Source organism: Gopherus evgoodei, chromosome 11 (genome assembly GCF_007399415.2).
Source record: "Gopherus evgoodei ecotype Sinaloan lineage chromosome 11, rGopEvg1_v1.p, whole genome shotgun sequence".
Classification (NCBI taxonomy): domain Eukaryota; kingdom Metazoa; phylum Chordata; order Testudines; family Testudinidae; genus Gopherus; species Gopherus evgoodei.
Genome location: NC_044332.1, coordinates 21310174 through 21326947, shown reverse-complemented (window position 1 = coordinate 21326947; position 16774 = coordinate 21310174). Strand labels below are relative to the sequence as shown.

The 16774-nt window shown below is 38.9% G+C and overlaps 1 protein-coding gene across 1 annotated transcript in view; it reads right to left on the bottom strand.

The window, feature by feature from the left end:
* Nucleotides 1-4264: 4264 nt before the first annotated feature.
* C2CD6 (C2 calcium dependent domain containing 6) overlaps nt 4265-16774 on the bottom strand; it is a 43302-nt gene continuing 30792 nt past the window's right edge. Inside the window, exons 11-14 of the mRNA XM_030580556.1 lie at nt 16693-16771; nt 15351-15391; nt 11102-11488; nt 4265-8826 (exon numbers count right to left, since the gene is read on the bottom strand). Coding sequence (XP_030436416.1) covers nt 5839-8826; nt 11102-11488; nt 15351-15391; nt 16693-16771 — 3495 coding nt within the window. The 3' untranslated portion in view covers nt 4265-5838. The remainder of the gene's footprint in view (nt 8827-11101; nt 11489-15350; nt 15392-16692; nt 16772-16774) is intronic.

Below are 16774 nucleotides of genomic sequence, written 5' to 3'. Positions count from 1 at the left end.
AGTTCTGGAGATATCAGAAACACAAGTTTTATACTTTTTACACTATCTTTAGTAGAGATAAATAAAACCTGCTTACTTTCTCTAACAGACACACACGGGAGCCATCAAGATTCTAACTGCCATTATCTCCTCTATTTTAGTGAATTGTTTTTCACTTAAAACATAATTTTAACATAAGTGATTAAGGTTTTTTTCCCTCTTTTATTGAAAGGGAATTAATTTCTAAATTATTTTGGCATTTATGTTTACCGATCACAATCATGTACGTGACTCACTAACATTTGACTCCATAATTGCTATTGGTATAGCTGGAACTGCATTTATTTTCATGCAAATTTTAAATTATTTTACAGATATAACTAAAAATACAATCTGAAAATAAGAAACCTTCATCTGTACACTGTCTATAGTTATGTGTTTAGCTAATGTTTTTTAAACTGGCATTACTAAAGTGAGTACAAGCTAAAGTTACATTCTAGGAGGAGACTATTATTTGATTGTCATTCTTTATTTAAAGTGGTACAAAGCACAATACAATAATAACAGCAATAATGATAATTACTCCAGACAGGACAGGTTAGGCATTTTAGAACTCATTCCTCAAAAAATTCAATGTAACCATAAGAGAGAAATAAATTTATGAAATGCATAGACACGTCAAAAAACTAAAATAACAGCACTTTGAAAGAATAAAATTACAGAGAATATATGTGTATTGCAGGAAGTACCAACAAGTAACAACAACAATATAAGTACTCCAGGGAGGTACAGTGCTTGCAGATGTATTGAGTGCTCTACTCAGAAGTCCCACAACATGACAGCTTCCTGGCACAGGGGAGAGGAACGTGCACCCGTTTGTTCATACAGAACATCGCCATGGTGGTGTCTGTCATTACCGATACACATCTCCCTATCAAGTGGTCTTGGAAAGTTATGACCTAACTACTAATACTAAACTAACACTAATAAATGACTGAGAACTAACTATAAACACTGTGACAATTTGGTCACAGAGACCCCCTTGAGGCTGTCACCTGATGTGCTGGAATTACCTCTGAGCCTGTTTTTCCCTGCCAGCTTGGGACTTCAGAACCCTACCTTGTTGAACTAGACATGATAGTCTGATGCAACACAGATCCAGGTCTGGTCTACGCCCCCAAAGCTGCAGACTTTAACCAAAACCTGCTCAGCAAGTTACTTATTTCCAGTACCCAGACACCCAACTCCCAATGGGATCCAAACCCCAAATAAATCTGTTTTACTCTGTATAAAGCTTATACAGGGTGAACTCATAAATTGTCCGCCCCCTATAACACTAATAGAGAGACATGCACAGCTATTTGCTCCCCCAGGTATTAATCACTTACTCTGGGTTAATTAATAACAAAAGTGATTTTATTAAGTATAAAAAGTAGGATTTAAGTGGTTTCAAGTAATAACAGACAGAACAAAGTAAGTTACCGAGCAAAATAAAACAAAATACGCAAGTCTAAGCCTAATACATTTAAGAAACTGAATACAGGTAAATCTCACCCTCGGGGATGTTCCAATAAGCTTCTTTCACAGACTAGACTCCTTCTTAGTCTGGGCCCAATCTTTCCCCCTGGTATAATTTTTGTTAGTTCCATCGCAGGTGGTATCTAGGGGTCTTCTCATGACTGCAGCCATCTTTGTTCTGTTCTGCCCCCTTTTATATTTTTGGCACAAGGCGGGAATCCTTTATCTCTCTCTGGGTTCCCACCCTTCATTCTAAATGGAAAAGCACTTCGTTTAAGATGGATTCTAGTATCATATGACATGTTCACATATCCTGTGAGACTTCATTACTTGCTGGCTGGCACCCAGGTATACAGGAAGGCTTACAAGTAAACAGAGCTATTTACCACCAATTGCCCTAGTCAACGGGAGCCATCAAGATTCTAAGCCACTATTAATGGCCCACGCTTTGCATAGTTACAATAGGACTTCAGAGTAATACTTCATATTTCTAGCTTCAGATACAAGAATGATACTTCATACAAATAGGATGAACACACTCAGTAGATTATAAGCTTTGTAATGACACCTTACAAGAGACCTTTTGCATAAAACATATTCCAGTTACATTATATTTACATTCATAAGCATATTTCCATAAACATATGGAGTGCAACATCACAAACACTAAGAGGGGACACTGTCCAAACACGCTTGCAAAGCAAGAGCAAAAGGTTCTTTCAGCTAGCCATCACCAGAGGTAAGAAGGAACTGAGGGGCTGGTGGGTCAGCAGGGCTCTATATTGAGTGCCATGAAGGTGCGGCTCCAGTGGGTGCCCAGGCTGACCTGATGGATGCTGCTGGGGAAAAAGTTTCCAGATGCTGTACACCTGATTGGAATGGACATGAACAAGCACTCAAAGAAGAAGTGTGGTTTGTGTCAACAACTGAAGCCCAGATCCAGGAAGTACAGAGAACTGAGGCTCAAATTCCTACGTAAGGAGTCAGCCCTTCAACCACCTGACCTGTGGCAGGGAGACATCACCACAACTCTCTACTTCCAAGAGAGGTGAGCCCAAGAAGATGCTTGCAAGCCACTCACATAAAGCCTCTAAGAAAAGGTCCTTGAGTCTCCATAACAAGCCCCCACTGAGTCGAAAACTACCTCCAGCTCGATCAGTCGGTATCGATGGCACCGAAGCCATCTAAATCCAGTACTCAGAATATGTTAGGTTGACCAAGGACCCAGTGGGCACAGGCAAGGAACCATCAGGGTATGAGAAAGACAGAAAATCTGCCCCGGGGAAGGCTCCACCACTTTGGATATCATTACCACCTGTGGTACATCAGGCACCAACAGACCATACTATGAGGTCCACACCACCATCTCCATTGGTACAGGCCTCTTAGCACCGACAACCACTACTAGTACCAACACCTTCAGCACAGCTGGACTTACAGTGTGTAACAGATCTTTTGGTATCTGTTGCATTGGCTCTCCTCTTCTCAGTACCAGGGACCTCGTACTAAGTTCACCCAGAGCATTTGACTCACCGATGACTTCTTGCTGTGCACCTCCCCTTTCATCTTCCAAGTCAGAAAGTGAACCAGAGGATGTGGTCTCCCACTGCTCTTTTCACCTGCCATATGGTGTCCAATTTCACTGTGGACCTCAGTGATATCGTCTCATTGATCCACAGCCTCCCTGGTTTGGACATCCGTGATGCCAACCACTGAGTCCCTTCCGACCCTTGCAATGGCTATACTGAGATCCCTGGCAGGCTCAAAGGTAACAGGCCTCCCATCGTTCTAGTGTGGCCTACCAGAAACCAAGGAAACACACTTCTCTAGCTGCTGCAAGGGCTTCTGAATCCCCTAAAAAGGCAAGGGAGGAACAGGAGGAGTTGAGGAGGAAGTTACCCCTCAAGTCCATTTCTCATCATTATCGACAGATGAGAAGGTGATGCCCCTTCCACCATATATCACAGATGACTTCAAACTGTTCCAGGACCTGACACAGAGAGTGACAGAAGCTTTACAGATACCACTACAAGAGGTGACCGAGTCACACCACAAGCTAGTGGATATTTTACGTATCTACAGTGGAGCACCCATAGGGACACATATCTCAAAGAACTCTCATTACTGCACAAAGTGAGTAACTTCTTCTTTCAATCACTTCTTCAGTAGTGAGTACCCTGATAGATATAATAAATGTAACAAAACAGTAATAAAAAAGACATGTCAAAAATGACACAAATGTGTAGAAACAGAAAGAGAGTAGGCCTAATGTCTGAAATAGGTTTGGTGGTAATAACCTAGTACATTTCATACAGACATCCAAATATTTGTTTTAATACAGTGGATTACATTCTGTTCTCAGCCAGATGTTTCATTGTCTATTGATCTAGACAGAAGGTAACTAATGGATACAATGGCCAAGTTCTCCTCTTAGTTATACCAGGCAAGCTCCAGTTTTACCTTTCACAAAGCCATACTAACTCTCACCTATTCACTTATGTTTTTAAAATGTAACCTTAAACAACCCATAAATATCTTAAGTTTTTCCTAATTTAGAGCAAATTTCACCAAGTCAGTTGGAGTTTTGTCTGAATCAATACTGAGGGCTGTTCTGATAACCGGGCCTACAAATTTACTTTAATTGTAAGCTTAACTGGAAAAAGTATATAAAAGTTCATAAACTGTTACAATAACCTATAACAACAAATGTTAATAAAAAGTAAGTTAAATTGCTTTTAATAATTAATGTTACAAACAGGTGCAAAAAAAATCCAGGACTGAGTTAAAATCATACTTGGTTAAAAAACACCAGAAAATGTGGAACCAAAAATTAATGAACCAAAATTGGTGTGTCAAATATTAGGCCTACTTGGTGGACATAATAAGGAGGGACTGGCTATTCCACCCGTCATTTCCTTTTTAGGTCCTTAAAGAAAGAGGCTTTTGAAGGCTTTCATCGTCCTAATCCTGAAAGATGTCCTGATCAGATCAGGCCAGAGAGAAGGACCCAGGAAACATCCACCCCTACCAGCTCCAGGTAAATCCCAAACATTACCTGGAATAAAATGGGATTGGATTTTAACAGCAGCAGCTCCAGCCCACCTCAACTAACTTCTTTTACCCAAAAGAACAGTTAATACCATCTAAAAGACTATCGAACAAGCAGGGAAGGAGGGTCGTTTTAAAATTCTCTCTAGCTAAAAGGAAAGGGAACAAGAAATGTTGTTAAAATAAAAGTCTTACTTAATACTTTATATATTTCAAACGCGCTACCTGTTTTTCCTTCTTTTCTGTATCGTTAATAAAAGATTTTAAAGGATTTTTAATGGTTTGTTTGCTATGGTACCAAGCAGGCTAAGGCGTCTGCATACCAAAACCTGAACCTTGTTCAATATTAATATTGGAAGTGATTGGGTTATGTTAACACGTAGCTCATATATTCCACTTAACTTAATACAACAGGGCCCATACTTTCATACCTTACTCACCTGGGCAGTTCCACTAAAGTTAGTCCCAGCAAACAAATCAAAAAGACCATTCCTCACCTTTGGGAGAATAGGTGAAGGGAGCTTTTAAAGGAGACAGCTCCCTTTCAGCCCGGAGGTCTGACTCAGGCCTTGGCACTGAGGGAGGCTTACCAGCCACACTACACATGCCTGAGAAACCTTTTTAGGAAAAAGTCATCCATACTCTCATCTCCAAAGCCTCTGCAGGTAGAGATTCTGAATTAGTGTGTCTTTTGGTGCTTCTGGGCTTTATCTGAGAAGGACTTGTGGGTATTACAGTCCTTGGTCATGTACCCTTCAATAGGGCATAATCCTTTATCATGTCCACTGGAAGCAGGGAACATAGGGTGAGTAAAAGGAACATCTCAAATTCCAAATTCTTAGATGTCTAAGTGCCTGAGGCAAACCAAAAACTAGGAAAAACTGCCAAATTCCAGCTTTGCAAATGTAGACTAGAGGCTACATTTACTCTCTAATAAACTTACTACATTATTTATAGTTATTCACCATTATTTCACTAACATGCCAGAGAAATTGAAATGCTGGCTTTCTTTGAATTCCCTGGCAGGGAGAAGGTGAGGAACAGCTAGAAGAGTGAGGTATTTAGTTTTGATTTTTCTTCCCTATTTGGGTGACATTACAAACACTTGGAGGAGGGGGACTAGGGCTGAGGGGTAACAATGATTTCAGTGTTGGGCCTGCCTACTTGGAAGCTATCCGTTTATGAAGAGACATTGTACTAATAAATTCTGCCTCCAGATATTTAGAAAGTCATGTATTTAGTTTTCTGTTTCAGACATTCATGAGGTGGAAATCTAAGAGAAAATTATTATTCTTACAGGTCTATTTCCTTCTGCACACCAGTCAAATGGAAACTACTCACGTATGATTTTTCTTGCAATGCTTTTTCAGAGTGCTGTAGCTGTGGTTCAGACACTGTAGCTGTTGGTATCTTAATAGAGTTGCTAAGTGATTTCTTTGGTCTCCCATCATTCTCTCTTTCTTGCTCAGCTTTCTGCTTCAGGCTTTCCTTTTTCAAAATGTTTGAGACTGTTGAGTCTTTTGAATCCTTCTTGGCTTCTGAAACACATGATCTCGGAGATGGTGGTTCGGAATGTTTTCTATGTTTTTCCTTTAAGATCTCCTTACAGTTATTCAAACCATGTTTTTCCTTTTGAAACTGTGTGCACATTAATACTTGTCCCTGGAGTGGGTAGCATGATGCAAAATGCTTCTTAGAACGCTTAGCGTGCTTTTTTTTGCCTTTTGACTTCTCATGAGACTTGTTTGGTGATTTAGTTTCTTCCTCAGACCCTGAATGTACAAAAATAAATGTTTGAGGGTTTACAGGAAAGGACAGTGTTGGTTTGCAGAGATATTCCTTAAGTTCTGTTTGGATAGCAATATCATGGGCACATAAGGAAGGTGAGTCTATTGTTTCATGTGTTCCTCTCAAAGTCTCATTCGGGGGCTTTGGTTTTAAAGATTTGTCAAAACCTGTGTTTGAATGCGCTACTTCTGCTTTACCAAAACAACTTTGTGGGTCTTGACTCTCTTTTTCTAAAGTATTTTTTTGAGGAAGGTGTATTACACTATTGATTTTGGTGTCATTGATTAGATTTGCCATCACACATGTTACTTGTCCTGGAACATTCTCTACAGGAAGTTCTAACTTCTCTTTTCTTAAAATAGGCTTTTCATTTATTATAGTGAGTTTATCAAGACTCTGCTTAGAATGATATTGTCCTATCTCAGGTATATCTGTATCAGTAACTATCAGTGGTTTTCCTTTAGCATTCTGGCATATTCCATCTAATTCTATCTCATCGATTAACCCAATTTCTGAAGAACTTTCTATAGGAAGGTTTTGCAAGTTGTTGCTTAAAACAGATTTTAGACTTTTTATTTCTGTTTCAGAAAGTTTGTCTCTATGACCTTCCTTCAGTATTTTGCTTAAAAGAGAGTGTAGATGTACTAGTTTTGTTTCTGAAAGTCTATCTTTAAGGTTTTGGGTTAAAAGAGATTTTAGACTTAGATTTTGCTCTTCCCCAGGTAAATCTGATTCCACATCCCATGACAGTCTTTCGTTAGCTCTCAGCACAAACAAATTGTGGTATATCTTTCTTAACTCTTCCTCTGTGATCAACCCTATTTCAGAGAGTCGTTCTACAAGATGGTCTTGGATCTTTTTGCTTAAAAATGACTTTAGATTCATTATTTCTGTTTCTGAGAGTACCTCAAGAAGGAAATCCTGTATATGTCCACTTAAAACAGGTTCTCCCTTTATTATATGTGGTTTAGCAAGACTCTCACCAGAATGAACTTGGCTTATATCTGTCTCCAGTGTCATTGGTTGTCCTTCCGGAATGTTCAGCAAGGAATGGTTCTCTAATTCTTCTTTTGTGGTTAATCCTATTTCTGAGAGTTTTTCTAGGAGATGATCCTGGAGACATTTGTTTAAAAAATCCTTTAGACTCATTATTTCTGTTTCCAAAAGTCTTTCTATGAGAGAATCTTGGAGAGTTTTGTCTGAAGCAGATTTTAGATTTATTTGTTGTTCTGAAAGCCTCTGCTTGTGACAGTCTTGTCCTGTCCTAGGTGAATTTGTCTCCATAACCACTGGCAACTTGACTTTGATGATCTGCATTGAGTGGTTTGGGTGCGCTTTTCCTAACTCCATCTCTGTGTTTAAACCTGTTTGTGAATGACTCTCTATGGCACAGTTTTCTATGTTTTGACTTAGATATTTTATTATTATTTCAGGTTCTGAACATTTTCCTCTGGATTGACCATTCCTCTTCGATAAATCTGCCTCAGGCTTTGGTTGTCTCTCATCAATCTTTGACACAGAAAAGTTTTTGTGTTCCTTTCCTAACTTCACCTCTTCAATTAGATTTGTTTCGAAAAGCCTCTCTATGGGAAGATATTGTAGATTTTGGTTTACAACAGATTTAAGACTTATTTCCATTTCTGAAGGTCTCGTCTCACAACTATCATGCATTTTCTCAGCTAAATCCATCTCCAAAACCACTGGTGATCTACCTTTAATTCCCTGCAATGATAGGTTCTGGTGCTGCTTTCCTAACTCCAAATCTGTAATTATTCCTGTTTTAGAAAATCTCTCTATGAGACGATCTTGCAGGTTTTTACTCAAAACAGATTTTAAATGTATTATTTCTGCTTCTGAAAGCCTTTCGTTGGAAATATCTTTTCTTTTTTTTAGTAACTCTCTCTCTAAAACAACTGGTGATCCATCTATAATACTCTGTAGGTTCTGGTATTCTTCTCCTAATTCTTTCTTTGTGACTATCCCTATTTCTGAAAGTCTCTCTGCTACAAACCCTTCAAGATTTTTGCTTAAAACAGATTTTAGCATTATTACTTTTATAAGTCTATCTATAAGAAAGTCTTCAAGAGTTTTACTTAAAAAAGAGTTTAGACGTATTATTTCTGTTTCTGAAAGTCTCTCCTCTTGCCATTTCTCTGGCAAATCTGTTCTTATAGCATGTGTTGGGGACTCTTCTTTAACGCTAATGTCATCCTCCTCTAATTCCATTTTTGATTCTGTAAGTTTTAATATGGACAAGTGCTGACCGTTCTTGCTTAAAATAGTATCTGGACTTCTAGCTGCAAATCTTGAAGATGCCTTGACAGGTGGATCTTGGTCTTCTTTAATCTCTGCACATGAAAGTTTGTTTTTCAGAAGAGTGAAAATAGGCACTTCTTGATCTTCTTTCTTTTCATTCTGTGCACTTGACTGTGTTCTACCTACATATCTCAAAAAAGGTTCAAACTTGTCTCCACTAAGAATAGGTTGCTGGTACTGTAACATAAAACATAAATCAACTAAGAAAATATTTTTCGGGGGGGTTAATTAACAATTTTTATATTATGACAGTGCACTAGTTATTTAATTTTCCCAGAACAGTTATTCAAGACTGATTAAATAAAATCATAAGCAAGAAAAAATGTTCCATGAGAAATTTCAATATGAATAATACCCAAAATGTGTACAAACATTAAATTAATCCAAATAAAATTTCTGTGAGATTGTAAAATGGAAATAAATGCCTAACAGTGAAACAAACACAGATTAAGGCTAACATTTTCAAACTTTAGTGCCTAAAGTTGAACACCTAAATCCTTTTTATTCACCTAATAAAGAGGCTTGATCTTCAGAGGTGCTGAGCATCAGCAGCTACTATTGCTTCCAATGGAAGCTGTGGGTCCTAAACCGCTCTGAAAATCAAAGCACTTTTTTAAAGTTGTCTACATAGATATTTAGCAGCACTGAAGCTTGAATATTTTGGCCTAAATGATTTACCCAAAACCACACACGGATTCAGTGACAGAGCTAAGATTAAAATTCAGGATTGCCTGGCTCCCTTTCCTGTGCTGTTATTACTAGACTTGACCATGCTGCCTGCCTAGTGTTACTTCTTTGGGAACATGTACTGGACAACCAAAAATCGTTTCCCAAGCGACATAAGCTAACCTGAAAAAAGGCATACATACTGGAGTGTCTATGGGTGTGTCTGTGTGTGTGTTATACTAGTATAAATATTAGTTTAAAGTCACACTTGGGATCATATAGATAAGGCTATGTTTTAGACCCAAATTTACTTCCAACTCCCACAGAGAATTACTTATATCTAGGGCCCTAACAAATTCACAGCCATGAAAAACACATCATGGACCGTGAAATCTGTTCTCCCCCCAAAAAACCTGGTCTTTTGTGTGCTTTTACCCTATACTATACAGTGTTCATGAGGGAGACCAGTGTTTCTCAAATTGACAGTCCTGATCCAAAAAGGAGTTGCTAGGGGGTCGCAAGATTATTTTGGGGGGAGGAGGTCGCAATATTGCCACCCTTTTTCTGTGCTGCCTTCAGAGCTGGGTGGCTAGAGAGCAGCAGCTGTTGGCCAGGTGTCCAGGTCTGAAGACAATGCCCCACCATCAGCAGCACAGAATTAAGGGTGGCAATACCATACCAGGCCTCCCTTACTTCTGCGCTGCTGCCTTTAGAGCTGGGCAGCTGAAGAGTGGCGGCTGATGACTGAGGGCCCAACTCTGCAGGCAATAGCTCTGCCTTCAGAACTGGAGCCCCAGCCAGCAGCCACCGCTCTCCAGCTGCCCAGCTCTGAAGGCAGCGCTGTCGCCAGCAGCAGAGAAGATAGCAGTACCACAGCTCCCCCTACAATAACCTTGCAACCCCCAACCTCCACAACTCCTTTTTGGGTCAAGATCCCTACAATTATAACACCATGAAATTTCAGATTTAAATAGCTGAAAAAATGCAATTTACGCTTTTTAAAATCCTGTGACCATGAAATTGACCAAAATGGACCATGAATTTGACAAGGCCCTACTTATATCAAATAGCTATTCTCTAAAGATAGGAGATACTCAGCATTCTTGGATCCGTGCTACTGAGCAAAACCAAGGAGGGAATTCTCAAAGCTTGAAGCCACTGGCTCCAGGAGTATGAATCCTGCGTCAGCCCCTGAAATGAAACTTAGGTGTCCCCTTATAACCTTAGCCTTGAGTGTCAATTTCTTTTCAAAGGGAGATGGAAACTACTTAAGTAAAAAGTGATTACAAAAATTAAATATGACAAAAAAGTTACAAGCTCCTCAACACTGTGGAGAGGAGGGTGGATGAGTTATCATCAGGCATCACAATGTATATCTCAGAAAACAGCCATCACAGGAAATTCACTTGAATTTTAAAAAGAATAGTCACTTAGGGTATGTCTTCACTACCAGCCAGATCGGTGGGCAGCCATCGATCCCCGAGCTCTCTCCCGTCGACTGTTGTACTCCAGCTTGGTGAGAGACGCAGGCAGAGTCGACAGGGGAGCAGCAGCAGTCAACTCACCGTAGTGAAGACACCACAGTAAGTGGATCTAAGTACGACGACTTCAGCTATGTTAGCCACGTAGCTGAAGTTACGTAACTTAGATGGAGCCCCCCCAGTGTAGACCAGGCCTCAGGGTGTAATGTTTGAGAGAAATAGTTAGACCTAGGTTTGGAGCACTTTAAATAAACTCATTATTGATGCTGATGTACTGAAACAGTCTGTATATTGCAAGTAGATACCTGTATTTCTATTACTGGATAATTTTCTAAACCTGACAGGTCAGGCCTCTTTGATGATATGCCTGCTGGTTTCAGATCTTCTATTTCTTCTTTGCCATGATTATTTCCCAATTTTATTTCCCTCTCTAGAGCTATAGGAATAATATTTTCTGAGTCCACAATTTTGTCATGATCTTCTGAAGATTTCCTTGTCAGATTTTCAGATACTTTCTTAGTTGGCAGTTTTTGAAAAACAGTAGATGCAGATATTCCAGTCTCTCTGGAAATAGAAAGAGGATTTTCTTCAGATTCTGCATGTTCCTGGGTATCACTTAAATCTGTTTCCACACTTCTCAGTACAGTCTCTGCAATTCTCAAGGGCAGGTCAAAATCGTTGCTGGATTCAGTCTGTAATTAAAGAAAAAATAAAAATATTTTTTCTCTAATAATTACTAATATTTTTAAAGGTCAAAGTCCAAAACGCAGCCTAGAATGAGTAGAGGCAACTCTCATGGAAGTCTCTGTGTCAATTTCAGCAATGAGCTAAATGGTGGTATATAGTTAACCATCAGATTTAAGCTGGTACAGTGGGAAAGCAGTTAAATTGCACTGATTGGCAGTCAGCAGTTTGCAAAACAATCACACTTTACACAGTAACTTTTATGAATTTACATCAGTGTAGCAGAACAAAACTTGGCCCACTGAGCAGGGAAAGTAACAAAAGGGTGCAAAGTAAAGTAAGCTCCCCTACTTTAACTTAAGCCCATGCTGTTCCCAACATCGCAGGCTAAATTCACCTCTGGCGAAAGCAGGTGCAGAGTTCACACTGATTTCAAAAGGAGATTCACCCACTCAAACCAGGACTAAACTACTACCCAGAGAATCCTAAACTGTTATAAATTACACTCATTCTGCAGACCCATTCAATGCCAAATCTGTGCAGTACTTTACCATTCCCATCTGTTTTATAATCAGCTTTCACCACCATGTATGTAACTGGTAAATTTGGCCCAGTCTGGATTTTTTGCTTATAATAAAAAAATCCAATATTATTTAAACATTTGAAAGTAAAGATAAAAAAACCCCTTTAACAATAACTCATGTAAATAGCTTTTAAATATCCAACATTATGCCAATCAATAAAACAGAAGCTACAGAAAGGAGGATAAAAGTAAATGAAATGAGAAAATGTTACATTAAAATAAAATGTATCAGCATTACAGTTCTTCTATTAAGGGCATCAGCCAGCTCCCACCAAAGTTAATGGCCAAACTCCCATTGACTCCAGTGGGGAGCAAGATCAGGCCCCTAGAAAGGGTAAACAACATGATCAAAGTTAGCATTCTTTTGATTTTTTAAAAATTCCTATATATTACAGGCATTGCTGGACGATAAGTTCCCAGATAAGGGCTTTTCCTACAGAATCTGTCATAATGAGTGCTATTGTCTCTGAGTGTACATTGTCTTGATGACCTGAATAGATTAAATGTTTTTTCTCTTACTTGAAGCCCTTGCTAGTCACACCTGTCAGTGTGCTCTCACAGATGCACAGCATTTCAAGTCCACAGTTATCCACCTCCCTCCCTTTGATAGTTGAAAGATTGTTTTTATGTTCCAGTAACTGACTCTGAAGTGTTTTCTTGCTGCCAGCCTCAAATTTTGGGGGCTTCTGCTTTCACCAGGAGACTTCATGAAACACGAAGGGTCAGAAAGTGTTCTCTATTAAACAGTCATTTTTATCATTTCTATAACCAATGAGGTGTGTGGTTGGTTGGTTGGTTTTAAATAAGCTAGTTGGTTAACCTTGCTCTCAAGTTTCTCCACTTTATCTGGGCTTGGAACTGGCAGCATCCACATCAAAGTGCAGAAGGTGGGATATCAAAAGAGAGGAGAAAAGGCATCCACTAAACTCAACAATATATAGAAATAAAAAATATACAGTACCAAAACAAAACAGAGTTTTCAACTCAAATGTCACCTGAATGCTAGTGTATATCTGTCAGAGCTGGAGAGCTATTAAAAATGTTAGACAGAAAACTAATGCCTTCCAAAATAAATGCCTATGAAAGATTCTGGGCATTGGATGGAGAGACTTTATCAACAACCAGCAGCTCATCTCCATTAGAAGGAAGCACTGGATATATTTGGGCCATCTACTCTGCATGCTAACATACAGACTCTCACATGAAGCTGTCAGTGGAAACCACCTAGTGTGAAGAAATGAGGGCACCCAAGAGAAACCTTAGAATCCTTAGAAGAGAGGGTAGACCAGTCTATCTCAACACCATAGAACGGATGGAAGCAGCTGCAAATGGCAGAGAGGGATGGAAGAGACTAGTTTCTGCCCTGTGCACCAACACTGGTGCGAGAAGGATGTAAACATAATAATTGTTGGCCAGACATTCCCTTTTCTAGAAATAGGATTATTTTCTTGTTTGTCTGGGGAAACAAACATCTAAATCTCTGAAAATTCTTCACATCATATGTGACTCAAAGAAAAGAAAATTATTTAAAACTATGCTTGGTATTTGGAGTACCTTTTTGCTTTCTGTTTATGAGATAACAAGTATATCTTGGGCTGCATAACCTACAAGGCCAAGGTGTTCATAGGAAATGTATTTTCAGGCCAAAGAGTTTACTGATCTAGTGTATGGTTTTTAGTGAGTTAAGAGAAAACATCCTCAGGTTATTAATTGTTGAAGATCTTAATTTACATATTAATTCTTAAATGAATGGGAGAATAGGATGTCAAATGGATATGAAAAGTAAAAGGTTTTTAAGAAGTCTTCTCTCCCTCCTTCACTGTTTCCTTACAGTTTAACAAAGTTCTTCTCATGAAAATTACTGCAATATATTTCTACTTGCATTGTTCTCAAACTAGTGATCTGTAAGCGTCGAGTTTCTCCCTGTGAAAGCAAACAATGTAAACACAAAACAAACAATATCCTGGTAACAGGAGTTATGCTGGGAAGAGAGAAATGGGCTCAAATGAATTTTTTTCAGCAGCTGCGGACTCCATTTTCTTTACTTTTGGTACTTTCCCCTTCTCACTCCCTCTCTTTTATTTTTATTTTATTTTTTGCTTCAAAGGAAAAGGGTCAAATAAAACTACAGAATCTGATTTTTCTGACTGAACAGGCACCAACCAATCCAGTTCAAAAACTAAACATATACAGTTAATACTAATTAGAAATCAGAATTCCTGGTCAAGACCTTTGCAGCTAGATGTATTTGTTATTGATCAGGTTTCCATTTCTTGCCAGGCTTCTAAGTTGAGCCAGTTAAGCATTCTGGCTATTAGGTGTATGGTAAGCTCTTCAAGCCCTATTTTTGAAGCATGGATGAATGGGGGAGAGAGTGCATGAGAAGATGCATATGTGCAGATATAGGGTGTGGGTGGGAGAGAGAGAATAATTAAAGTTACAAAAGAGAAGTCAGGGTTGTGAAAGGTTTTGGGGAGACATGAGAAAGACAAATATAGCAAAGAAGTTAGAGTATAAAATATAGGAACTGGAAAGGTATATAAGAAGGTGGAGGGAAAGAAAAAAAAAAGAAAACAGACATTGGAAAAAACCTACACAAAGATGACCACAATCTAGCATGGAAAAATAATGCCAGAGTGAATAAAAGCAACAAATCAGAGGCACTAAGTTACATTTTTAAAACTGTATTAGCAATATATTACAATAAATAGTGTGCAACTGTTTAATTCATTGCAGCTGCAGGGTGGGAGGAAGTGTGTGCTTCTAGTGGTGGTGCAAAGGCAAAGGTTTTTCCATCATAATTTATATATATATATATATAACACAAGTGAATTCCAGCTACCCTTGCACTGAAGGGTGGCAGTCAAAATATAAATCAGACTGGGTAGGAAAAATTGTAGCCAATGATAGGAGGGCAAATCTCTACTCAGACAAAATGTACTATGGGATCTTTAATATTTACTCAGGACAGACAGGTCCTCCATTTATATCATATCTTCCAAATGACGACCACCAAATCATCACTTGAAGATAAAGTGAAACTCTGACCACCTGGTAGCCAATAGGAGTTTTGCCATGGATTTTAATGGAGCCAGCATTTCACCCACTGAGTTAAAGAGCACAGAGAGTTAATACATCTACCTCAGAAATGCGAAGAGTTGAGCTGACCCCTGTTGAGATTTGAACTAATGGTTTCAGGGCATTATGGTATTTCAAACCCTAAGTACAAACATCAACATTTCATTCTATGAAAATGCAATTAATTTTTAAGGAATAAACACCTTTACCTCTGTTCCAGACAGCTGCTCTTCCTGTAACTGTGAATCAGCTTCAAGCGAGAAAAGAATAATTGGAAACTATATACATTCTTAATCTTACGAACAAGGTATGAAGTACAGCACAAGCAGAAAAATGTTTAACTTCTAATTTATTCTTAATAAGTTTAAGGAACACTGCCAAGTTACACAAAGCAGGTAAAAAACTGATTTACTTTGTAAATTTTATCTCCTAAACTAGCTAGCTCACCAGGCTGACTAGATAATAAATTTCAACAGATTACTTTATGCAATTTCACCTATAACTGCTGAGATACCTACTAACAATATAATCTTTAAATATTTCCTTTAGAGATTTTAAACATTCAATTCTAAATTCTTTATTATGCTATAGTAATAACCAGGAGCGGCTCCAGACATTTCGCTGCCCCAAGCATGGTGGCATGCCGGAGGGTGCGCTCTGTCAGTCGCCGGTCCTGCGGCTCCGGTGGACCTCCCGCAGGCGTGCCTGCGGAGAGTCCGCTGGTCCCTGGGGTCCGCTGGGTCCGAGGGCACGCTGACTGCCACCCTCCCGGCACCGGCAGAGCGCTCCCACGGCTTGCAGCCCCAAGCACGCGCTCAGCATGCTGGGGCCTGAAGCCACCCCTGGTAATAACTGACAAAACATCAGTTTTATTCACAAAAGGCTGACTTATTCCAGTCCCTTGAGTTACCTTTTTATGCTGAACATACTAGATATTTGCCAACATGAGAAGTATAGTCTCCTGTCTCTGTATGTAATTTTACTGTGTACTGCTTTATAATAACTGAAAACACAGACCATGGTAGATTTTTGCTTTAGTCAAATCTCATATGTAATAACATGTCCAATACAGTTCATAAAACTGAATGTAACAGCTCACAATAGGTCATCTACAACACCTGGTTACTGATAACTCACATGCATAACTTCCCAATATTCACACAAATTCTAGCAAGTCATCCATTGACTAATCATTACCATAACAAATCATTACTGTCACAAACCTTAAAATTCACCTCACAGGTTTGCATGGCAGTATCTCTAAAACACATGGCATCTCCCTAAATTATAAGGAAAAACAACTTGAAACTGAACTAAGACCAAAATTTGGGGCACATATTTTGACTCTGACTAGGACTATTTCCCTTCTCTAATACGGCCTCTTTAGTTATTTTATTCATAATTGTTTATATATACACCAACTACATTTAAAATTGTGAGCAAAGAGAATTATATATTTTGCATCGGTAAGAGGCTTAAAAATCGTAGTTTTTGGCACTGTCCTTGCCACTTGCCATTTTTTAAAATATGAAATACTAATGTTCTCCAAACCTGATGTGTCAGAACAGCTTCTGATTCCTTCCTCAGTAGCATGTTGTATCTTTCCAACCATTTCCTTGAAGCGAGATGCCTA